We start from the raw sequence: 25,537 nt of genomic DNA on the forward strand, positions 1-25,537 counted from the left end.
CGGTAACACACACTGTGTGGCCGCGGTAAAAACAATGGCAATGAATGCGTAACGAAAATAGCAACATACAGAAAAGAAGAAAAACGCCAGCAACGCTCTCCACCAAAAAGGTGGTGAGAAAAAGGAAGGTGAACAACAACAGCAGCGAACGAATAATATGTAACAAGCGCACAAGCGTCGCAAAAAGACACCGACCGGGGAAGGGAAGCGGGGAGAGACAGAGGGAACGAGAGAAGGCACTACCACCACCACCATTGCCTTCCCCGGCGCTCGATCGAGAAACATGATAATCGAAGAAGCGAAAAGTAAATGAAGCAGAGAGCCAGCAGCCAGTGCGACCCAAGACCGAAAACCGAAGCAGCGTTGCGCGGAAGGGATGAACAGAAATGATTGTACCACCGCGGACACCGGTATATCCCGTCGCTACTGACTCACTTCACACAGCGCCATCCAACCCACAACAGCACACACACGCACACGCGCGCGCATACACACGTAGTCTTGCTCAGTGACGATCTCCAGAGGTTCGTGGTCCGTTCCAGCCTTCTTTGGCCATCTTACGGCCATAAAAGTACAGCGCAAACACCGTGAATTGCCACAACAGCAACAGCAGCAGCGTATCGAATATGGGCACACACCAAGGCGCGTTGTGATTTTATGACGCGCGGCTGGAACGGGGGAGGAACGCGCACCGCCGCAAGGGAGCCGAACGGTGCCGAAAGAAACACGGAGGAAGAGCAGCATAAAGAGAGTTCGATGTCGGCTGGCCCCGTGGATAATGATGGCAGCGCGGCGGAAAGGCTATACAGTTTCGTGTGGGCCGGCAGCCCCAAGCCGGCCGCTATACACATGCGAAGAGTTTAGTCAAAAGCAAGAGCAAAAAGAAAATCAACACTCAGCGAGAGGGAGCGAGAGAGAAAAAGAATTGACCGCGAACGAAACACGTAAGGGGGCAAGCAAGCAAGCAAAGGAAAACACAACATCATCCAGACAGGCATGAGAGGGAGGGGGAGCAGGTAGACAGCGCTGGAGGAAGTGTGTGGGAGTGGCTGACCCCGAGAAGGGCCGGAGGCGAATGGGTATAGAGGCGAAGGGTAATGGGCTTTTGGTTGACGGTGGTGGGAAGGAAGACCGATCTACAATGAAATAAAATGGCATCCAAAAATTCACATCGCTTGGGGTTTGCCCATTTTTCTTCTTACTGCGCCTTTTCTTCCTCCGATTTTCTTGGGCGCTCTTGCATCAGCTACACACGCCAAGCCGATCTCTTAAAACTGGATCAGCAAAGCGTTGGAAGAAACGAAAAAAAAACACAGCACACCGTGGAAAAGATGTTGCTGCACCGATTTATTTCTTCTGTATCTGCGCTGCTCCATTTCGTTCCTTTCCGATTTTTTTTTTTTCACCCATCGAACCCAACGACCGACGCCCAGAGCGAGGAGCTTCAAAGTCGATTGGAACATTTAAGCATTGCCAGTACCTTCAATGCGAACTTTCCCTTAAACGGGACCGAGTATCATTGTTGTTTTTTGCTTTTGAATTCCTGCTTTGATGTACAATTTGCTATGTTTACCACACTTTGATGTACATCTAAACGCAATGCTTTTTCGAATTTGTCCATTTATGTGTCCTTCGTAGACCAAAAAAAAAACGGATCCCCCAGCACTGAACGAGTAATGAGCGCCTTTTAAAAGGTATAGCCCAAATTTTGCACCACCCACCCACTCCACCGGGTAGATAAATTGAGCTGCTCCCTTCGTTCAGTCCCTCCGCGGTCAATTCGAAATTAAATATTAAAATCACTCTTGTTCACCCCACCGCCACACCTCACCCATATGTCCCACGTGCGCAATGGCAATGTTGAAGAGATGGGGAAGGGGTTTGAAGGGAATGAAAACACATCAAAAGGGGGATGTTTCGAACAAAAGCATCGTCTCGTCACGCAAAACAAGCGCCGCAGACGGACGCGAGCTGGCCGCTGAAGCTGAAGAACAAGAATAATTGCACAAACATCCCAACCCAACAACAACAGCCTCAAACTGTCTCATTCCATCCTGTGGTCATGGGACACTACTCTCTCACTCTCGCGGGAACCAACAATCATTATTCGCGTGTGTTTTTTTCTTTCGCACCGGAAACGGATTGAAGTAAGACGGCGAGAAAGAGAGGGGCAAAAACTGCTCCAAAGAGACAAACACCACACGATGGCCACGAACGAATATGCTTACATTCACAGTCGCCTGTCTTCCTTCCATCTTCCCACTATATAAGCCTCCAATCAGACACTCCTTTGAGGGTTGCTGTCCTGCTTGTGGGTCAGGAAAGGGGTAGTGAGTGGTCCGGCGGTTCCATTTCCAATTCCACTCACCAAAAAAATCCCATCAAGCAGCGCTCGGTCAAGGGTTGGTAGTGGTGGTGACACGCCTCGCGCGAAGGTGAACGCAAAAAGGTGAAAATCAATAAATCACCACCATCGCGCGCGCGTGTCCACAGGTTCGAGACCATGCGGTGGTCGGTCGTCGGTTGGTGGCGTTTTGTCTTATTTATTTTTTTCGTTTTGTGCGAGGTCGAGGTTATTTTCTACACCATTACAGGGCACTAAAAATGAGTCAAACGCGTTTTGCCAACGACGGATGTGGAAACAAACGCTTCCACCGCCAAGCTCCGAGTACTTCTGGCAATGTTTTATGAGGTGTAAGTCGTAGAATGACAGACTCTAGGCACACAGCAAGAGAAGAAACACTAAGGGATCTATTTTTTCGAATTCATTTCTTATTCTGATTGACCCGTTAGTACGCTTACTTACCTTAACATTAGCTGAAGTGCGGAAAGGAGCAATGAAATTCTGCAAACAAAAAAGAGCAGAGAGAAAAATCATTATTAAAATCATATAGAAAACATCCATTGATGAAGGGCCAATTGGCCAAGATCTCATACCTACAAATAACTTAAGAACCACTAACTGTAACTACAACTTTTGTATGAATCTAGGTCACTATTCCAAATTCCAGGGTCGTACAAAATGGATTTTGCATTCTTTGCAATGTAACAAATAACAGAACTGATAACGTCATAATTGATTACGTTAAATAACGTAAAATGGAACTAAACATGTTGAACTTAAAAAACACACACACATACACAATACATCGTTAAATCTCCCGTAAGGGCATTTGAGCCGCCAAAACAATGATTTCCAGTTCAAACAAAAAGCAAAATATATGCCGAACACACACAAAAAACTGATCCATATCAACCGTCACACATCGTAATCGCGAGCACAACCAGGAAGAAGCTTTATAGCGCACATAAATGATGTAGCGACAGTAACGGAGAGAAAGAGAGGGACCACGACCATAATTAGACCCAGTAAGTCATTACCGACAGACACACAGCTGATGATAACGAAACTAACACCCCCATGTCGGAGAGGAGGGGAAGGGGAGGGATGCGGTGAGTAAGACCAAGCTCTTGCACAATCCATGTGTGCGCTGTAAATAGAGGTTAGGAGACAAAGTCCTCGGAGAGAAAAGCATCTGTGCTCATCAAGAAACTGGCAATCGACAATTGTGTCTTTTAAGTTTGTGGCGAACCACACACACACACATACACACTCGGGCGATGTGTTATGTTCCTCGTAAGCACCTACCGCCTCCCCTCCGGCATCAGCCGTGGCAATTCCACCCTGAAAGCCATCTGGAGATAAGGAACTCCCATACATCATCGGTGTGCGGTGGTGATTTTGCAACAAAACACAAATGCTTATTGGCCACAGAAGCATTGCGAATAGGAGCGCGCGCAATGTGCTGTTTTCCTTGTTTTGTTTTGTTTGCAGCTGATTATTTCATGCCACCTCGTGGCGCTTCCCGACAGCCACACACAGTCAGTGGGGAGGTGAATGGGGGTCACACATGTGGGGTGTGGTAGTGATTATAACAAGCATGGGAGGATGAGCGAGATAAATGAAACAAAAGTGCTTCAAACACTCTCATGAACGTCGTCTCCTACTTGCGCCTCTGTATTGGCCCGCCCCTGTCCCCTTCCTCCGATCACCTCTTTTCTTGTAAGCTGATAAGCAGTCGAACACACACACTACAAAGGGTTACGTGAGTAAGTTACAGTTGGAAATGATAGGCGGAAAAACAACAAATAAACAAATACACTCCACCGTTTTCTATTCCCAGCGGGAAAAGGGCGTTACGGATACACACACAATTTAGTGAATTATTAAACCGCCTGAGGCAAACCAGAGACCGGCATCCTTAACGAAGGGTAAATAAATAGGTCCTTCCTCTTCTACGGCTCGACGATGGAACGGAGACGGACGTCGATTTGGTAGAGACAGAAGAAATCTTGATCATTATCACATCGCATCCCGTCCCAACCCACCAAAAAAAGCCAATATGGATGCTGCTGTGCTGTCCCTGCTGAATTTCTTAAACGCTTGCAATAACACACGGGCATCATCATTCGTAGAAGGGGGAAAAGAAACACAGACGCAACAGCTCAATAAACGCTTCAAAACCTGTAACTTTAAGATGGAAATAAAATCGATAATTGCCCACACGCGGGGAAGCAAAGCAGAAGCGGACGCAGGAGAGGTAAACTGATCCCAAAGACGCGCGACTTCAATCTTCCCCCCCTTTCGCCCCCTCTCACCCACCCACGAGGCACACAGAATCGAACCACTTAAAAGGTTACTTCGGTGTTCGGTGCTTCCATCGTTCCCATCTACCCTCCTATCCCCCCCCCCCCCTTCATCCCTTACGGCGATCATTCACTCATCCCATCCCCATCGCATGTGTGTGTATGTCTCACAAACAAAAAGCTGGTCTCGCTTCCCCGTCTGCCGCCGCCGCCGCCGCCGTCTGCTACTGCTGGTCGTAATCGCATGAAAGCGGACTACAAGCGCACCTTTCAATGTAACACAAAAATGACGCGGACACACCACACACACACGTAACCTCACTTCTCATCACCTACGTCCAGAGGGGCGGCAAAGCTGACAGCGGGAAGGGCACTGGGAGCGGGAGGAAAAGGCAAGCTAAATAAAATAGTGATTTTAAACATTCTTCCCCTTGCATCGTTCTTTGCCACCGCAATCGCAGACGCGTACGCATCAGCACACGCGTTTCCCGTTGGGAGCGGGCGCGCGTGATAGTAATACACATACAGACACACACACACACACACAAGCTCGAAAACAACAACAAAAACCGCGACCATCAGTCGGCAACGTATCCGTCATCGCAGCGTCGTCGTCGTCGTTGTCTTGGCGCTGAGAGGGTTGAAAACGGGAGGGAAGAAACAGGGAAGGGAATTTGTCTGTGATGCATGGGAGGGATGGGTAGGATGGGAAGTGGTTAGCGATTGAGCGGCGGAGGAAGAGCGACACACGGTGATGCGCCTGTCGCGGAAAAACCGGTTTCTCCATCGTCCCGCGTCTTGTTCCTAACTCTTCTTTGCTCTCACTATCTCGCTCTCTCTCTCTCCCTCTCTGTGCGAGGTATGCCCGTTTGTTCTTTCTCTTCCACCATCATGACACCATGTTCTGAAGGCACGAGGCTTGGATTCGAGAGACCCTTGCTCATTGCTGGACACACGCAGCCCCGTCACAGCGCGCGTATAACTATGCTTGCGCACTGTTCGTTGCTGGTTGCTGCTGTAACTGTGTGTTTGGACACCGCTATCTTCCACTTTTATTTATCACCCCTTCGTCCCATAACAACCGCCGCCGCTTCTTCTCCTCCTCTCCTTTTCGCTCTACTGTTCGATTCACCAGCGCAAGCAGCTTCCATTCGCTTCCCTGGGTCATCCGAACGCATGCAATCGAACCAGTTTGAAATGATTTTAAAATCGAATCTCAGCATCTCTTTCTTTCCTATGAGAGTAAGTGCAATGCAGACACACACACACACACACGCCCCACACAGAGCGCGAATGTTTTTCTTTTTCCTTTTCTGCAACTGCAGCATCTTTTCTCCTGCCTGCACGCTAATTGAAGTCTTCTTGCCCTTTTCTTTCAACCCCATCCCCAATATGTCTCTCTCGCTCGTTCTGTTTCCCTGTAGTATCACCTTTTAGCAACGAGGAAGTGAACAGAACACGCGCTGCCGCCGCCCCGCCTCGCTCCAGCGCCCAGCCTCGCAACACCACGCCAGAGTCAGGGTTTAACTTGAACCCTATTTCACCCTCAGCTCATCACGTGAGATGCACTACACTGTCCCGTTGGAAAACGAAAGAAGAAAAGGCCCCCTCTCTCCTGCGCGCATCTCAGCGCCACTGGCTTCCCTCTACCGTCGGCGTGTGGTGTTTGCGCGTTCATTTCGCGCGCTCAATTTTACCCATCATTCAGGCGGGAGTGGAAACACACACACACACACACACACACACACCCTCGTTTTGGACATTCCGACCGAGGTTCGTGAAGTGGAGAGGCGGAAAAGATTTAAGGATAGAAGGTTGCTATGGGCTACACACATCATAAGGGACTTCTCCGGCACAAGTGAAACAAGCGGAAGAGACACAGAGGGGGGGGGGGGTGTATCATCATTAGCTTAGCAGGCGAATAAAATGAAACGCTGCACAGCAAGGGGGGTGCTGTGTGTGTGTGTTTGCGCGGGGCGACTCACTCGGACGCGCGGCTCCGTGGCACTACACGGCCGCCGCCCGGCGAAAAAGGGAAACAACGATCTAATGTTTAAAATTGAACCGTAACTGTGGGGGCGGTGGCAGTGCGGTGGGTGAGCATTTCAGCATAAATAGCCCTAAATTTTAACAAGCACAGCATCGCCCCTCCCCCTTGGTACACCCTTTTCTCGCGCTGCTATTTGCGAAAAACGGCAGACGGTTGTGAAGTGGGGCAGCAGAGAGCATTTGGGAGGATGAAAAACGGAGAAACCAATTTCCCATGTGCTTGCTGGTGGTGGTACCGGTTGCTGTATGGGAAGTGCGGGAGGCAGCAATGAAGAAGCGACCGTGCCGCCGTGCTTCTTTCCATTTAGGTTCTCGGGTGGAAAATGAGATTTATTTATAAATCGTTTTTCGCCATTTTGCCTATTGATGCACACACTCACACAGACGCGCGAGCGCGTGGGCTCACACACTCACACACACAAACAACACAAGTGATGAAGTTTTCCGTTCCGGTTGCTTCACTGCCTGCCGTTGGCAGATTAGTTCCAGGCATTGATAATTCGGCGGCGGGAGAAGGCGGCGATCGACGGTTCGGTCGTTTTATTTTTCTTCAGTATTTAGTGTTGATGGCTTTAAAGTGAAATGGGAAAACATTTTCGTTTTACCTCGACTTTAAAAACAGCGCTCACATTGGAAGAGGTGGAAATTTTGCTCGGGAAATATGGTACCAGTCCCACCACCACCTCCACACGCCCTCATAACGCACTTCAATCGTTTGATTTTTTTTTTCCTTATCGCAAAGCACAGCACAGGAAGAAAAGCAGAAAACAAGAGTAATTTACGCCATTTTTTCTCGGCCAATTGAAAAATCGATAAGAGCGTGAAGTATATATATGCTCGAATGACAATATTACTAAACGATGCCAGGAATGTATGGGAGGGAGAAAAGATACATGAATGAAATGAGTATAATACACTTCCTAAAATGTTTTTTCATTACTCATTACAAAGAAAAGTGTTTTAAGATGAAATGACCGACATCAAGCTGGGGCAAATAATTTCGCAAAAGGTTAAAACACATATTTTCTGTTCCCCACAGTCCCCCAGTGCGCCCCAGAAGTTTGTTTGAAGTTCAGCCGTTGTACGTTTTTTTCTTATTTTTGTCCGGCTTTTATTACACGTTCAACCAACAACACAACGCGTTGCCTGGCAAACATAGGGCACAGAGGAGAGTGGGAGGGGGGGGGGGGGGAGGTGGCTTACGGGAGCGGCGTGTTAAATTGCGAGCAAGATAACGTTACATTTTCCTTACCAAAACAGTTAAACAACCGTCAAACCGTCGGGGTCTGTGGGTGAAGCCCGTCCGCCAGCAAACAGCGCCGCTGGTTGATAAGGAATGGCAACGAGAACGACAACGACACACACCAAGGCACGCTCGTGTGCACACAGTTTGTGCAAATGGAGTCTCCATCTGCACACGGGAGAGGAGGAGGTGCATTGCATTTTCTCTCTCGACGCTGCAGCGCCAGTCTGTGTCCTCTCTTGCCATTTTGCTCCCAGCGACCCTCCTCCTCTATCCTGTCTTTGTGTTTCCTCTTCACCCACTTTAATGTGGTTAAAATTACGTTCCATAGATTCCGGGAGACACGCATAAAGCAGCCGAAGGGAAGCTACAGCAAACGTACGGAAACGTACGGTGCGCAAGAAACGGCCAAGCAGTAGTGAGGACGTGGCAGGTGGTGGAAGAAGGTTAAATGCATCTCGCGCATTCCCATGGTGAGTAACACAACAACATTGCGCCTTCTTGTCGTGTGCTTCCACTCCGAAACTGTAGAAATGGTACCGCACAACAAGCCATACTACCGCGCGCGCCACCTATAGAACAAGCATGGAAATAGAAAGGCGCATACATAACGAGCACATCGTGGGTCGAAATGCTTAAACACGCGAGTGGGTTGGGGGCGGTGCAACGTTCTTAAAGAGTTGCGAGCTGCAGTCGTTACGATGGGTGAGGTTAGGAAGATGCTGCTGCCTCGTGGAATGAGCGTCAGGAAAGGTCAGTGATCACTTGCAAGCCACAGTTTCGCGAAAGAGATGCTCGTGGCTGACGATAGAATTGCTAGAATCTATCTCGAAAATGCGTTATGTTGAACACTTTGGCTAAGGTAACCGTCTATTTTGAGCTTGAACTTATGATGAGTATGTTATAGAGTTGTTTTAAGACCTACTTCTACGCTGCTTGCTGAATGCTCTTTCCACATTTTCAATTCCCTCGTCCAGTAACGTCAGCGCACGCATCTGGAGTAGTGATGGGAAAAGTTAACAAAAATCTAGAGTCGACTCCGATCCGACTCCGATAACTTGGGAACCGACTCCGGGAATTTAGGTCCATCCAGCATTTTTCGGAGCCGTTTGGAATCATCCAGAGCCGTTTGAAATCATCAAGAACCGCTCGGAGTCGTCGTCTGAAGTCATCAGTAGTCGTCCGTAGTCGTCCGGAGTCGTCCGGAGTCGTACGGAGTCAACCGGAATCGTCCGTAGTCATCCGGAGTTGTCCGGAGTAGTAGGGAGTAGTTCGGAGTCGTCCGGAGTCATCCGGAATCGTCCGTAATCATCCGGAGTCATCCGGAGTTGTCCGGAGTAGTAGGGAGTAGTTCGGAGTCGTCCGATGACTCCGACTCCGGTAGACTCTGACCGACTCCGGACGACCCGGTCTCCGTGCGACTACGACTTTGGACGCCTCCGTAAGCTCCGGAGAGCACATCACTAATCTGGAGACGCAGTGCTGCGCTCTCTTACATGTAACAATAGCCGTCATCCAGTGAAGTTTCAATGAAAACTACACTTCTGGCGAAAAAAAAAAAACTTCCCACATACATTTTTGGGCCAATCTCTCCGTTCCCGGATTTGCATGTTTTCTCCAGTGCGCTCTCGATTCTTCACAGTACATCCACCCACAATTGTACATTCCAGAATCATCACCTTGGAAACGCAAACGAAACCATCTCCGTTCCAACATTCGTACGGAGCTGTGAAGGAAAGGAGCTCGTCCTCGGTTTACCATTTGCCGGTGTTCTTCATTCCAGTTCGAGTGAGCAGAAAGAACGAAAGAGGGAAAAAAGGTTACGACCAGTTTGGACCGTTGTGACGGGCAGAACGAGGAAGAGAATTCATACGCGAAACAGAATAAAAGGTCTTCTTTCCATTTCCAGGCGTTCCACAAACGATGGGGACCAACAAGCAGAGGAAAATAGAATAAAAACCACATCAAAACCAACAAACGTAGCACCACACAGGTAAAAATGTAACGTTCTGCACTCTTGTGTGATTCTTTTTTTGTCCTTTTATTAACTGTCTCCTCGTTCACACACTCCCGGCGTGTCTGGTTTTGATGTGCGTTCTCTTTCGCTCGTTGTCCTCAAACCACCTTTCACTTTAACCCGTTCGGCATCTGGTTTTTCCCCCCGGCCTCTACACCGAGCACCAAACCCTCCTCCCTCCCTCTCCATGACACACAGTCAAGCCAAAGCTGTGCTGTTTTATGCTACACAACGCATCTGCTTCCCCTAAGTCTTTTCTTGGTCGCCTTGATTGCACGCGTCTCTATGCGCCCCGGCCATTTCATAGACACACACACACACCGTGTGCCTTCTCGTAACGTTCATTCCCATCCTTTTACATATCGGGTCGGGTGGGTTTTAGCACACAGCAGCGCGAAGTGAAGCATGAAAAGCTGAAAGGATAGAAAGGGCCCGTGCACCCTTTCTTTGTGAGTGCGCCAAACACAGAGAGAGAAAGAGCACATCGTGTGTGTTTGCTTGCCCGTCTCGACACAACGGTACACAACGGTATACACACACACCACACCTTCTCATCATCCTCACTTCATCTTCTCCAGATGTGCCCGGCGACATCATATACTCACACTTTCCGGCTGTTGCTAACGCTCAGAGGAGGAAGGAAGCGTGTGATGCTGCCAGCCGCACGCCAGAACAAGAGGAATGGAGTTGTAGAATGTGGATGTAGGCGCATGCAAATATCTTTCACGTACGCACACTGCCGTGACGACAGGGACAGGTAAAAATATCGGACGATCCCAGCACGGCCACAAACGGTGCACGGATCGTCTAAATACGGAACTCTGTAGAAGTATCTTTGTGGAGCGCTGCATAGAGGGAAACAGATACCGAATTTAAACGCTTGTAATAGACACACTCTTCTTTAACAGCATATTTTCAACTACACGAAATGTATAACATTTGACATCAGGTGGCTATATTTTTTGTATTTTAGTTCGTTTAAACATTGTTGCGTAATTCATCCCTGAATGAACAACATACAAAAACTGAAATAAATATTTCAAACCACAGCCAACAAGATCGATGAAATGTTTTAAAATGAAACTGAGTGATTTATTACCGTCATTTCCCCGTCATTTCATTGCTCAACTCATTTGCGATGTAAACGGTGCCATTAAATATCGATGCAGAAATTGATTGTAAACGAGAAAACGGCCATTCCAACACACCAACGGCTGTCACATAAAACACATTTTTGTGAGCGGTGGAAAACTGTGCCCAACCATAAAGCATCGTTCAAACACAGACAAACACACAGACACTGGACAGACAGACAGCGGAGGATAAGTAAAATTTCATCAAAAATGCCCTCGCATCGATCCGGAAAACAGCCACCGTGCTGAAATGCTTTCCCCCCGGAACGATGGTGTGGAGAGTGTGTGTGTGTGTGTGGGCCAAAAGGATGAACAATTCGAGATGAAACAAAGAGATCCTCCCCCAGAGCTATCCACCACCACCCAGAGTTTCCATCATCTCGTCCTCCTTCTCGGCCAATCGGGCGCCGCACTGCATCCCCCCGTCCTGCAAACGTTTGCCAATCGATATACATCACACCCCATCGCCGCCACGCCACTACCACCACGCAAAAGGGGCCGTCACGTGCAGCTTGAGAGACAGGGGCCGGGGGCACACGCAAATAACGAACTGTGACTGCAATGATGCAACGATCTCTTCCTCCCTCGTCCTTTCAACCTTTTTCTGGGTGGGTTTAGCAGTCACGGACGAATGCCCCGGGGGTTGGAGACCGGGAGGAGCCGTGAGCCCAACCCATTTCACTGTCCCCTTCGGATAAACACGAGCACGTGGTGACCGGAATTGAAAAAGGAACGTGGTGGTGGCGGTGGTGGGAGGGAGCACATCCCTGCGCATGTAGCTCCCCTCCGCCTGCTGCTCCTGCTAGGAGAAAATCTGCCATACGCAGCAGCATTCACTCTTGGATCGGCTCCAAATCCCTTTACCCCACAGCTGGCACCGTTCGGCCCCGGATATGTGGACAGCAGGAAGGGGTAGAGGACGGACAGCCGAGGCGCGTCGTAGTTCGATGGCAATTTCATCAATTTGTGTATCTGTAATATGCAATGCGGAATCGACTCACTCTTCACGCGTGCGTGTGTGTGTGTGTGCGCATTTTCTCCACCCATCGCCATGCCTACCCCTCCGCTGGCCTCTGCTAAAAGGTAAAATTATTCATAGGACAGCAGCAGTGCCCCTAAGGGTGGCGCAGAATCTTTAACATGTAAAGCACCGAGCTAGAGCGGATATACGCCAAGTTGCCCAACAACAACACAACAAAAACGGGAGGGATGCTGGTGTTTTAGGACGAAATCGATAATTTTAATTATTTCCCAAAACAACCGCAGGGAGGAGAAATGGAAGGTGGAGACGAGAAACACGTCAGCGTAAAACCCGCGCGAACTACGTGGAACCTAAAATCAATTGCGATGGATTGAGTACCTTTCTAGGGGGGGTTTCGCAATTAGCGAAGTGTTGGAAAGGTGGTGTTCATGATGTTGAAAAGTGGCTTAAAGTAATTTATTATTTGTACAACCAAACACCCCGCCGGAGTAGGATTATTCAACAGCTAATGCACAAATAGAAAAATAGTTCATTCCAATAAGTTATGAAGAAAAAAACGTATCGGATGCATTTCATGTTGTTATAACCGATCAAATGTAGTTCAATACATGTATAAAATATACACACGTATATGTTAATTTAGCCATCGCTGTAGGCACACAAATGTAATGCTTTGTGACTTTACGGATTTGCCAATCTGGCCAAATAAAACGATCTAAAATTGACGACTTTACGATCCAAAAAGCAACCAAAAATAACTAACAAACACCCACGTGTTGGTAATCCATCCGATTATTCGGAAAATATTCCTTCCCCTACAACCATCCCCTCTCCGGCTGGTAATCGGTTTACTAACATATCGAATTACACATACACACATATACACACCCTTGACCTTCACACAAAACAGAACGTAAAGGGGGAGAGAGAGTTAATTAAATTTTACCCCACCAAGCTTTGTCCGCAAAACTTTTAAAACTGAAAGACTAAATTAAATTCATCCCCCAAAATCGAAGCGACCCAGCCAACGACAACGCATGGAAAATGGGAAACACGCGCGCGCACGTACACACTCACACACACATACACACATAAATGCGCGCACGATTGCAGTACAGAAAAGACGCGACACAGAGAAACAAACGATGTGATAGGGGGAGTAAAGGAGTGAGGGGGGGGGGGGGGGGGGGTACCACTGCATAAATCGCGAATGCATTAATGCAAATGGCCGGCCGGTTGGTTGTGGCGCTTCTGCACTCCGGCAAGAGATTGGCGGCGATTGCCTGCTGCTGCTGTCCGGTTGCGTTTGTTTTTTTTCTTTCCTTTTACCACCCGTTCCTTTTTTTTCTTTCAGCCCCGCAGCACAGTTCCAACCGGGCAGTCCGCATGAGGGAAAGAGGAGTCTCTATCGCTCGCACATTGATAATCGGTATGCTCGTAGAGCAAAGCACAGTGAACAGCAGCAAACCAGACGGACTAAAAAGGGGGCAAGCAGTGTGTCGGTGGCGCTGTATTGAAGCAATTAAAACAAATGGACAAAAAAGACGCACCAGGCGGGGGGTGAGAATTTGAAAGCATGACTCGAGGACGCACACGTCGGAGGCATTTTCATTTCCCTTCCATTGGCAGAACGTATTGGCAGTTACGCCTATACAGATGATCCAGCAGGCAGACCGGGGGTTAGACGGACCGGCCAAACAAAGTAGCGAATGAATAAAATTATGTGCGCCCGACACCCTGCGGACAACACTCTGCGCGCTCTTGAACGTTCTAGCTGCTCCATATCGCTCTAGCTGTTTCACCATTCCAGCTAATAATAATAACACACACACACGAAGAAGAGCCAAACGCATTTGAAAAGGTGTGCAACGGAAAAGAAAAACATACAATCGCATAAAACCAGAGAGACACACATACAGAGCATAATATCACAAACGTTTGTAAAATGGGTTTCCTCTGTGGTGGTAAAGAGCAGTAGAAGCAACGAAACAGAAAAAAAAACAATCTCAAAAAGAATCCAACACATCCCTCCGGCGGGGGCACACAGTACAAACCACCACGATGACACAGCAGCAGCAGCAGCAGCAGACAAGACACAAGCAACATTCATGCGGCATTGAAAGACAGAAGAACCCAAAAGAAGAGAAAATAATCACCTCAAGCAAAGAAAAACGAAAGAGGCAGCAACAAAAAATGAAAAAAGGGAACAAGTCTAGATGAAGAGCAAAATGGAGGGAGCAAAAAGGAAACCGATTTACGTGTTTATGGGTGTGTTTTCCTCCCTTCCGAGCGGTGAGAGGAGGGCTGTACCAAAAAAAGAAGAAAAATAAGTCGCCTACAACACATCACCTAGAAGCCGAGGACACGGCAGGCCAGTGGGTCTGACCCAACGCGACCCTTCTCCATTTCCCCCCGAACCACAACACTACCCCCACCCTACACACAACCCGTCTCATTTCACCTCCACCCTTCACGACCACCACACATTGATCACGCTTGCTAAAAAAACATAACCCCCTCCCTCCCCCCCCCCCTCCCTTGCCCTAATGCTCCCTAGCTTTCAAAGAAAGAAAGAATAAAAGTAACCAAACGACAAGCGAAAGAAGAAACGGCAGAGAAGCTCAAACACAGCGGAGAGGAGGAGTTTGGGTCAAAATGCAAAAGCCGCGACCGGCTGGAATGATGGCGGATTGTGGGGTGGGGGGTTGGAGGGTTGAGGATCAGGGGGAGGAAGGCGGTGGCAAAGAAGATTGGGAGAAAGAGTGTGGCAAGACGAAAACAACCCCGCATCGAAACCATCATCATCGTCGTCAGCACCCCTCTCTCTCTCTCTCTTTCTCTCTCTCCAGGCAACAACCCGCGCGCTCAACAAAACCGGTGCTCTGTAGCATGTACATACACACACACACGCGGTAGGGAGAAAAGGAGACAGCATAACACGAGCGAACGAGGAAGTGAGTAGAAAACTGGGCGAAATATACATAAAAAACGGTCGAGAAACCGCACGGAATTGAAAGAAAGACAGAAGTTAACTCCATGAAACTGAGGGTGCTGGCGTTGCTGGCTTTAAAGACGAGTTTGGGAAAGGGCAGCAGCGTGTAAGCTGATGTTGAGCAAAAAAAATATAAAAAATAAAAGAGTGACGCTATTTTTTAACCTTCTTTCCTTGTGCTATTCTTCTTATGCGGCTTGTTCCACACACACACACACACACACACACACACACACCGGCTGGAGATGGAGGGATCCGGGTTCGATCGTAGGATGCTGTGAGCCGATGTGTATGTGTGTGTGCGGTTGGTTGGGATGGTGGTGGCTTGTGGCCCGAAGCAGGAGGTCGTTTATTTTTACAAACACACCACCAGAACGCGTATCAGAGGCATTAACGGACGGACGGTGTTGGCAATGCGGCAAGTTACATGGTGTTAAATCAAAATCATTCCGTGCCACACACCATAGCCACACAGTGAGCGAGACAGATTATTTATTTGCACCCTTGGGCGAGGGAGTCCTCTACCGGTTGCGCACCTGTTTGCAGCAGTATCGATTGAACACCGGAGGAGTGTGTTTTGCTGATAGCCGCTCCCGGAATCCGGTTCTGGTCTCGGCACCACCACGTGTGCGCATCATTTGCACAATGCAAATTGTCACACCACCAATCGTCAATCGCTCTCGAGGAAATGAGTTGTCGACTGGTGATTAACAACGAAAATGCCCACTGTCTGACCCGGCCTGCCCAATAGTTCTAGGGAACGAGCATTCTTACGTATAACACCAGTCCAGCGCTATCTTTATGTAAAGTGAAAACAAATACAGCACAAGAAATATAAAATCTGTTATACTATTCAACCGGCAATCGCTGGACACATGGTAAAGGGCAACAACGACACAGAGCCTGGTGTGAAGCTTAGTTGGGTGATGGAATAATTTAACAACATATTTGTTATAATTTCGTAATCTTACCTTTCATTGCTCCTTTCCGTTGAGCATTTAATCGTTTATTTGCTAAAGTCGTATTATCGATTACTTTAGTCTGGCTACGGCGCATTGAATTTAACAGCTCACAATCGTTCAGTCCATGCTCAAATGCTGACAAAGTCCATATGACTGTGCTTTTCTTTGGATTTACTGTTTTCAGTTACGAGCGTCGATCTTATCAGATTACACTCACACACATACATACACACATTATTTCAAGTCCATTTCCTATTAGGGTGCATTTACTGTACATTGATTGTCAAACTGTCGCTTCGAGGGACACCACTCGCCTATTGGAACCATTGACAATTTCACTCACACCACGCTAGCCCGTGATTATGATACCAATGTCGTGTACATACGCATAGCAAGGACTCTGAATTATCCTGCAGCGTGATTGAACTATGTCTCGTAAGCCTACATAAAAGCTGGCGTGACCGCGAACTGGCTGATATTATTGGTGCATTGGAAGGTGCATTTGCATTTAACTAAATCTCGCAAGCATCACGCACCCAAACATGATGCATATGCATTCATTATCATCATCATCACCATCATCACCATCATCAAACCTAAGCTAACAACAACAATAACAACAGCAATAAAATCAACTAACGTCATTCGCAAATAATGAGAATGACGACGCAAAACCACGCGCTCACCCTTTCTTCCTTAAACAATCGCGCGTAACCTTAAACCGATGATTGCCCGTGCCGACGGGAACAGACGGAGGTAAGGGGCACACAAAGCATTAGATGAAACGGAGAGGAAGGGGTTGGAGGGGGATGGAAACGCGCGTTCTCGAGGTGAAAATAAGACTCGCTTCTCACTACAGCGCACCCGCACACCGCCGCCGCGCACACATCTTATTCCGTTTCTTCTGCCTCTTTACGATCACCACCATCGTAGGTAAGTTGCCACTTTCCATTATGCGCTCCAAACACAAACATACACACACGCACATACACGCGCACCCTCATACTCACATCGCGCAAAAAGAAATGTAGCGCACCTTTTTCGTTGCCTGTCCTTCTGGCCAAACCAACCCCGACGGCAACTGGAAGGTACCTTCAGGGTGTGATGAGAAGCGAAAGAAGGGAGAGAAAACTAAAACGTTCTCTTCCTCCGCATCTCTTTCTTGTTTGCGGCGACCCGTCGGCGGGGTGATCGCACAAAAACAGGAATGGTGAGCATGAGCATAGGCACGCTGATCATGATGATGATGATGATGTTGATGAAGGTGAAGCGGCAAGAGGAGCTTTAGAATATTTGAAACGGTCCTGCTATCCGTACCATTCCAGCCAGGTATACCTTTACAGCGCAGCTAGTAAAAAAAAATAATCAACACACACACACACACTCACAAACGCCGCACGAACAGGCGGGGAAAATCGTAACATCGCGCCGCCCGATTGTGCTCCACACACAGAGTGCTGCGATCTACAGCGGGAATGGTGTGGAGAGGGGGTGGGGGAGCATGGAGGGTAAATGGAGGGTAAGGCGTTGTTTCTTGATTCGCTTTTCATGCCCCTTTCGCTTCGCTATTTCTTCTTCTGCTACTGCTTCTATTGGCAGTGGCTTTGCAATCGACGCGCGCGACAATCTCGCGTTGCCTTTCGCAGAGTAGCCATCGAGCGCCACACACCACCACACACACACGCGCGCACGAAAAGCTGACGCACACACTCACACAACCGCACGCACGCGGCCACAGCGCAGTGGAGAGCGCGCGCGGTCTTACACATCCACTGTGTGGTTCCCGGTCTGTTTCACTGGGGTCCCGGTGATTTTGGCACCGCCCCACCCCACTGCAGCTTTTCTGTTCCACCGCCAGCGGTGTGGCCGACAAGCCGACGCTCCGTTCCTCCTTTCACCATCGAGCACACACAAAGACACATTCACGCACACACATACATACACACGCACACATACTTCACTCCTACTCTGCTTCCTCTCTGCGATGCTTCAACGTTGTTCCGGAAACACCACACAGCGCCAGGGGTGAGAAAGAGGCTCACTTCACCTTTAATTTCTGGCAACCGATACCAGGCACAGGCCACCGCCAACAGCACACAACTTTTTCGCACACGGCGGCAGCGGCAGCGGCGACGGCGGCGTCGTCGTCTTGTCGTCGAGATTTTCAATTCATGCTTGCCGTGTTCAATTTTACCCACGAGCGTCACTAGCGCTGGGTGATAAATGGTTCGCACGCACAGTCGAGAACGCACTCACACACCGTCGACGCGGCTACTGCTGCCACCATTAAAACCGGATCGGCATCGCACCGGACGCGACGACGACGAGGCCGACGCAGCAGCAGAACAGTAGGGAGACACCGATGGAAAGAAAACCGCCGCGGCCTACCGATGACCTCGAGACACAGCCTAGCGGCACACACGGCGGACACCCCTGGGGAAAAGGCGGCTTTTTCAGCTGCAAACCGTACACTTACGCTGCATCTAGCACCGGATCGGTCTTGCGATCGATTCGAGCGACATTTGCACACCGGAAAACGCCACACTGGAGCTGCTTGGAAGCAATTTTCACCGCCCGGTTCGATGGAGGAAAAAGAAACGCGTCGTCCTCGCTACCTTTCGAGTTCGAAAATGGTGGCGCGTCGGCCATGTTGCCCAACGCGGTTGACAAGCGTTCGCACAACGGGAAGCGCTCGGATCGGATCGGACAGGCAGCGTTGACGGTTGGTCGATGTGATGTTTCGAAAATGGAATTTCGCGAAATGCTCCAAAAAGCGACCTATGGCGATGAAACGATAAATAATGATATTTGACGTGGTTTTCATGCGTACAATAAGGCTCACATTTATTTCTTAATAAACATCGGTTTTTTTTTTTTTTTCATTATGAACTATCATCCATTCATTCAATCCGTTTGTTTGCATATGCACGCACTGCATACACCTTGAAGATAATTGCATTTGTATTAGATGGTGTGTGCAACGTAAATGATAGCAAAAAAAACGCTTAAAATTCATTTTCAGCATTCATCATCAAGCTCTGGCTTCATTTTAAAATTTTATTTATTTTTCACTCCTTATGCTCGATATTACAGGGTGTCTCGCTAAACTGCTCTATTCATCTTGAAATAGCGGGAAAACGTCAGTGCATCGCACTACAAGCGAAACAAAAACGTAAACAACGACGCACTTTGCCAGGAAAATATTGCATCTCGCATAATCCCCGATTATTCGGTCCAAATACATATTATCCGTGGTTTGTTTTAACGGATATGAAAACGATTCAGTGTACATTTGCTGCGAATAATATTTAAATCCAGTTTCTACAAGCAATTGATTCACTAACGTGTAGATAATTAGGCCAATACTTCGGGGCAGAAGCCCGAGAAGCATCTTTGGATACGCTGGTTTGGGGTGGTTCACAAACACTTGAGTAAGTTTGTCGTACTTGGCAATGTTGCGCGAATTGTTCCACACTTTTAATTTCCTATCATATTCCGCCCAGCAATCGGCAGCAATGGAACGTGATAATATCATCTTACGGCGTCGGAAGAAGACTATGCTTACGCTGGACCAAAAGCTGTGCCTGATCGATCGGCACGAGAGCGGCGAAACGCCCCAGAATCTGGCCAAATCGTTTAAAATAGGCGAACAGACGGCGCGCGACATCATCAAGCAGAAGGAAAAGATACGAAAGTTTGTGCAGAACTGTGAATCGTCCGAGGGACCGATCAAGCGGAAAAGCATGAAAGTGTCCTCGTTCGAGGAGCTGGATGAGAGCATGCTCCGATGGTACAACGAAAACCGTGCCTCCGGTATACCGGTCACGAGCGCTATGTGTATCCAGCAGGCCAAGTTGCTGCACGAACAGTTGGGTCTGAAGGGCACGTTCAACGCTTCGGCCGGCTGGTTGAGCCGATTCAAACAGCGATATGGCATCGCGGGCGTCTACTCGCACTCCGTCGCAAAAACGGGCTGCTCGGTGGCGGCGTTTACGTTTCAGTACCAGTTTCAGCAATTGATACAGAAGGAAGACTACCTGCTGGATCAGATTTACAACGCGGACGAGACGGGCCTGTACTGGAAATCGATACCGTCCAAGATTGCTGGCCAGGAAGGGCAAGCGACGAGTTCATCGGGCGAGCGCGTAACCGTAGTGTGCTGCACAAATGCGTCCGGCACGCACAAGCTGGACCTGACCGTGATTGGGAAAACCAAATGTCCCTGGTCAGAACAGTCGGAGCAGAAAACCTCCGTAAACTACTACGAAATGAAGAGCGGCTGGGCGAGCAAGGACATCTTTCGCCACTGGTTCGAGTACAAGTGGGTGCCGGAGGTGCGCGAATTTCTGGCCAGCAGAGGATTGCCGCAGCGAGCCATACTAATCCTAGACACGTCGCCCTGCCATATTACGGACAGTTTGCTGCGGTCCGCGGACGGCTGTATGGTGGTTAAGTTTTTACCCTCCGATGTCGCCAATCTGGTACAGCCGATGCAGCAGGGCATCGTATCGCTGCTGAAGTGGAACTATCGGACCGATTTGCTGAAGCAGCTGCAGACGGAAACGACGGAGCGCATTAAGAATCGAACGATGGAGGACGCCATGCTGGGGTTGGAGCAATCGTGGGCCAAAATTACTCCGCTAGCGATAAGGAATGCCTGGGACAAGCTGATCACAGACACGGACCAGTACGTGGTGGAGAACGAAATCGTCGACGCCAGCAGCGTCGAAGGGATGATGCTGGTTGATCACGAAACCGACCTGGTGGAGGAGGTTGAGGACATGGATGACGACATCGAGGAGGTGGAGGAAGTCATACAGTTTACCGACGATATTGAGCAGGTAGAAGAAGTCGAGCAGTTCGACCATATCGCTCCGATCGAGCAGGTCGACGTAATTAACCACCATCAGCAGGAGCAGGAGCAGGAGCAGCACGAGGAGCAGAATATGATGGTGAACTGGATAGACGTTAACGAAGCGACAGGTATCAAGAGTGAAGATTATGTAGAAGTGGGAGTAGAGTTTGCCGAAGTGAAAGAAATTGCCGTCGAGAGCGACGACGCCTCTGGCGACGAAGGCGAGGATCGACGGATTGAGTTGCAGACCGCGCTAACGTCGGTGGAAACGCTGCTCGGATTCGTCGATCAGAAGGGACTCACGGCGGATGATAAGAAAGCGTTCAAAAAGATTAGGACGGATATACGGAATCTAATGAAAAGTGTACAAGCTAGGAAGCAGTAGGATAAATCCCAAAACAAAAGACACTCTACACCTAAGTGTTACGGCTAATGATAATGGTTAAAAAATAAACATTGTAACCTGACGGGCTAAGCGTGTAGGAGGTAGTGCATCTTCATTCACAAAACAGTTATATATTTTTGCGTGTAAAATATTGCATATCGTACGTTTAATGTTTTTATACGGGACTGACAACAGGTACGCTACAAAAAAAACCAAAATAAACGGTTTGCTGGCTTAAGACTGGCAATAATTACAGTGAATTTAGCTTCAATATTTTGTATGGCATCGACAAAATGCAGCAATTATTTCACACGGAATACAATTTTAATGTTCTATCAAACGTACAAAACTTACAAGCGGTATACTTAGCACACATCCTTCTTTACCGACGCAAGGATATTCTTGCCCATTCCGTCTGAATTGTGGTTTGCCACAGTAAACCGATGCACAGGCTGCTTCAATTTACACAATTTCGCAACAATAAATTTTGAAAATGATTACCACGCACGACCCTCCCTCTCCGCTTTGTGCTCTGCAACAACGTCGCCCGTGAGCAAGCTGGTCCGGTCCTAGTCAAGCTCATCCTCGATGTCGCTTGCGGACGTTGATGCCACCACGTTGCTCGCGTTGCGCATGCCGTGTCGGTGCTGGTTCAGCTCGTTGATAAGGTTTTCCTTGTTCGAGTGCACATAGTCCTGGATGTTCGGCAGGCCGGAAACGGTGACCGCCCGGAAGGCCGAGCGCATCATGCTCAGGTCCGTGGCCTCGAGCCACTCGTTGGCGTCCGGGCTGTAGCATTCGACGTACGCGATCGCGCTCACCCCATCGTACCCGCCGATCGCGAACAGCATGTCGTCGATAACTTCCAGCCCAAAGTTGCTCCGCTGGTGGTACATCTCCTTGCAGGCGGTCCAGCGACGCGTCGTAGGATCGTACCGTTCGCAGCTGTTCAGCCGGATCAGCCCATTAAAGCCGCCGACCACGTACACCGAGTCACCTAGTGCGGCACAGGACACGCCCGAACGGCGGTGCAGCATCGGGGGCAGTGGGGACCAACTGTTCGTGTGAGGATCGTACATTTCGGCCGTGTTCAGACACTCGTGCCCGTTAAATCCGCCCGCTATGTAGATCATGCCGTTCAGGGTGCAGGCGTCTGCGTCCGAGCGTAAGGACCCCATCGGGGCGATCAGCGTCCATTGGTTCGTCTGTGGATCGTACCGCTCGACGGAGTTGTGCCGATTCGAACCATTGTAGCCTCCCATCGCGTAGATCTTGCCGTCCAGAGCGACAACACTTACGTAACACCGTTTGCAGTGCATCGGGGCAATCTGTAGTGAGAAGAATGGAGCGATCCAGTGTAAAGAACAGGCAAAGCCGAAGATCATACCAATCGAGACCACGGCACCCGCATAGCATACCTCTTGCCAGTCCTTCTGGACCATATCGAAACGGCGACAGGTGTTGAAGTGTTCAACCCCATCGTAGCCACCGACAAAGTAGAGATGGCGACCGATGTAAGCCGCACCGTAGTATGCCCGCGGACCGGCCGGATCCTCGGTCGGTATCTTTATCCAACGATCCGCCCGCGTGTCATAAGTTTCGATGATGGATTGTGATTGACCTTCGCCCCACCCGCCGACAGTGAAGATGACTTCGTGAGGTAACCGTGGCGTGGCGATAGCAGGAGTTTTCATCTACAAATTGTGGGTGAAATTTAGTGCGTAGGAGAATCATGTATCGTATCGTCAGATAATTTTGATGAAACGTATTTTGAAATAAGTTTTTTTTACCACATTGTGGTCAAACGGTTAGCAAATCATCACAAAAACCTCACTATCTTGAGACTTGGAAGCGTTGAGAGTACATCGCAAACTTGCCTTTCGAATATCGTTAACTCGAATGGCAGATATACGAGACAAAGTCAAAACAGATGGTGGTACTACCAGCGTTCCAATGAAAAAAAAAAACCTAGATCTACGTAGGGGTGAACGCACTTTTGAAGTTGTCCAAGAATTCACCTATCTTCGGTCAAAAGTCAGCACCGACAACAGCATGTGGCGTGCAAGCATGCTGACTTACTTACTTACTTATCCGGCGCTATATCCGCTTTGCGATCTTGACCTGCGTCAGGAGTATTCGAAACCGCTCACTGTCTAGCGCCTTCGTCTGCCACTCCGTTATCCTGGCCTTAATGGCGGACGCCTCCACGCCATCTTGCCACTTCAGTTTGGGCCCACTACGCCTCCTCTGTCCTTGTCGACGGCCTAAAAAGACTTTACGGGCTGGGTCGTCCGTTTTCATGCGTATAACATGGCCAACCCACCGGAGCCTGGCGAGCTTGATACGCTGCCCGACAGTGACGTCGCCGTACATCTCGGATAGCTCGTCATTATAGCGGCTCCTCCATTGCCCTTCCACACATACGGGTCCAAGTATCCTTCTGAGCATCTTCCTCTCGAACGCGACTAAGGGGGTTTCCTCAGATTTGGACAGTGTAAAGCATGCTGACTACTAACCGGTCATTCTATAACCTCAGGAAGCAGTTTACAACGTTCTATGGGAAGAGGAGGAGCCGTTACAACGACGGGCTTTACGGAGCTGTCGCCAGGCTGCAGTGGGCTGGCCATATTATATACATAAAACCAAACGACTCAGACTGTATAGTCGTTCATCTGGACAACGAGGGCGTGGTAGGTCCAATCTGAAGTGGCCAGATGGCATTTAAGGCGTCCGCCATTAAGGCCAGGAGAATAGATTAGTAGACAAAGGTACAAGATCATGAGCGATTTCGGACTCTCCTGCAACGGGCCTAAGGTCCAGCAGGCACAGCAGCGGTTATAGAGCCGGATGAGTAAGTATATAGTAAACACACAAACCGAATGCGCTCCAATCCAATCAAACATGCCGCAGCATGATATGGTTGTTTTCGATGGATCAACACGCTTACCTCTTTCATAGCTTTGGTGCTTATCATTTCCAAATCGTACAGGAACGTCAGGGCTTCAATGACCAACGGCTTTGTGTCCTCGCTCGCCAGTACATACTGGTTCTCTTTCACTTTATCTAGGAAGTACTGCAAAAGTAAAAAAAAATGAAATGGAATATTGACAGCATATTTCTGAAGAAAGCATCTCTGGCCCACAAAACGTTACCTCCGTGTTTAGCAGCCCGAAGCGAACCGTTTTCATCAGCCTGTGGATGTGTTTGCCGCGTTTCGTCGGATCATGATCGATCCATCGCAGCACAAACTCCCACGCCGTGTCTTCTTCGCGCACGTTCAGCATATCGTCTGCGAGCAGCTGGCAGACGTCGTCTACCTCTAGCTGCAGTAGTTCGTTTTCACTGGTAGCTGTTTGGGCCAGCAGGGGGAAGTTCTTCAGAATAAACATTCTTGCCTTTTCGTAAAGCGTTTTTGAGGCCCTTTGTCTTTCGATAGAATAGCAAACAAACAAACAAAAACACAAAACAGATTACATCGATTAAGCCTATAGAAGATCGCTTCCACTGGTGGCACTGCTTGTCAAACCTGCCGAACAGCATAATAGTTACACAGTTATCCAAACGTAACCGGTCCAGTATGTATACGGAGCAATGCTCCGTAAGACAGTACATGAGCAAAAAGTCGGCCGCAGCATACACATCGAACACGGTGTCCTCGGTGAGTTCACACTCGCGCAGGTAGGCGTATCGGATGATTTGTTCCATTATCGAACCCGGTATACCCGGGATCTCCACGTGGTACTTCTCGCTCGGTACGGACGTCGTAAACAGGATGCTGAAAATAATAGGACTCCCGGTGCATTAAAAAATGTTTGACGGTTTTGGAGGGATGCGTCCTACCGGAAGTATTCACTGCACGAGCCCACGATGACACGGTGTATTCGAAATTCGTGTCCATTGTCCGGCAGCACGATGGAAGCATCGCAAAGCGTTTCGCTCAGCCGCATGTCGTGCAGCGTTTGCATCGTCAAGTAGCTGATGCATCGTTTCGGCTGCAGGGCCACGTTCGAGGACGACGCCGTTGAGGAGCACGAGGTCGTGGACGAAGAGTCCGGATGCGATGCACGCAGTTCGCCGATCATCCTGTACGGTCGGAACCTTAGAAGCACGCAATTTTGACGAGGAAGGTGGTAATAAAACGCAAATGTAGAAAATATAAACTTTATCAGACAGTCGGTGAAACGAAGGGTACTGAGCACTGAACAGTTCGTTCAGCTAATCCAGCAGCTCCAGCGGTTGCTAAGGATGCGGTGCGAAATGGAAAACAACAGA

At 49.0% G+C, this 25,537-nt stretch overlaps 2 protein-coding genes and 1 long non-coding RNA gene across 3 annotated transcripts; 2 read left to right on the forward strand and 1 right to left on the reverse strand.

Moving 5' to 3' along the window:
• Window positions 1-7,969: 7,969 nt before the first annotated feature.
• LOC121602194 lies at window positions 7,970-10,088 on the forward strand. Its single transcript, XR_006006323.1, has 3 exons — window positions 7,970-8,412; window positions 9,610-9,758; window positions 9,849-10,088. It is a non-coding gene; the product is annotated as an uncharacterized LOC121602194 (long non-coding RNA).
• Window positions 10,089-19,168: 9,080 nt separating this feature from the next.
• On the forward strand, window positions 19,169-21,520 carry LOC121602196 (jerky protein homolog-like). Its single transcript, XM_041930942.1, has 2 exons — window positions 19,169-19,456; window positions 19,529-21,520. Exon 2 carries the CDS (start codon window positions 19,541-19,543, stop codon window positions 21,263-21,265), a length of 1,725 nt encoding a protein of 574 aa, XP_041786876.1. The 5' UTR covers window positions 19,169-19,456; window positions 19,529-19,540; the 3' UTR covers window positions 21,266-21,520.
• LOC121602195 (kelch-like protein 10) lies at window positions 21,377-25,518 on the reverse strand. The gene is made up of 6 exons (XM_041930941.1): window positions 25,106-25,518; window positions 24,792-25,040; window positions 24,418-24,691; window positions 24,213-24,338; window positions 22,684-22,959; window positions 21,377-22,593 (listed from the first exon to the last, which is right to left on the reverse strand). The coding sequence occupies exons 1-6, from the start codon at window positions 25,345-25,347 to the stop codon at window positions 21,835-21,837; spliced, it is 1,926 nt and encodes a 641-aa protein (XP_041786875.1). The 5' UTR covers window positions 25,348-25,518; the 3' UTR covers window positions 21,377-21,834.
• Window positions 25,519-25,537: the final 19 nt, after the last annotated feature.

The sequence above is a fragment of the Anopheles merus genome, unplaced genomic scaffold (genome assembly GCF_017562075.2).
Source record: "Anopheles merus strain MAF unplaced genomic scaffold, AmerM5.1 LNR4000352, whole genome shotgun sequence".
In the NCBI taxonomy this organism is placed as follows: Eukaryota; Metazoa; Arthropoda; class Insecta; order Diptera; family Culicidae; genus Anopheles; species Anopheles merus.

Coding starts and splice junctions, on each gene's coding strand:
- LOC121602196 (XM_041930942.1), top strand. CDS start 19,541: ATGGAACGTGATAATATCATCTTACGGCGTCGGAAGAAGACTATGCTT.
- LOC121602195 (XM_041930941.1), bottom strand. CDS start 25,347: ATGATCGGCGAACTGCGTGCATCGCATCCGGACTCTTCGTCCACGACC. Junction 25,041..25,105: donor TCGTGCAGTGAATACTTCCG/GTAGGACGCATC, acceptor TATTATTTTCAG/CATCCTGTTTACGACGTCCG. Junction 24,692..24,791: donor ACTATTATGCTGTTCGGCAG/GTTTGACAAGCA, acceptor TTCTATCGAAAG/ACAAAGGGCCTCAAAAACGC.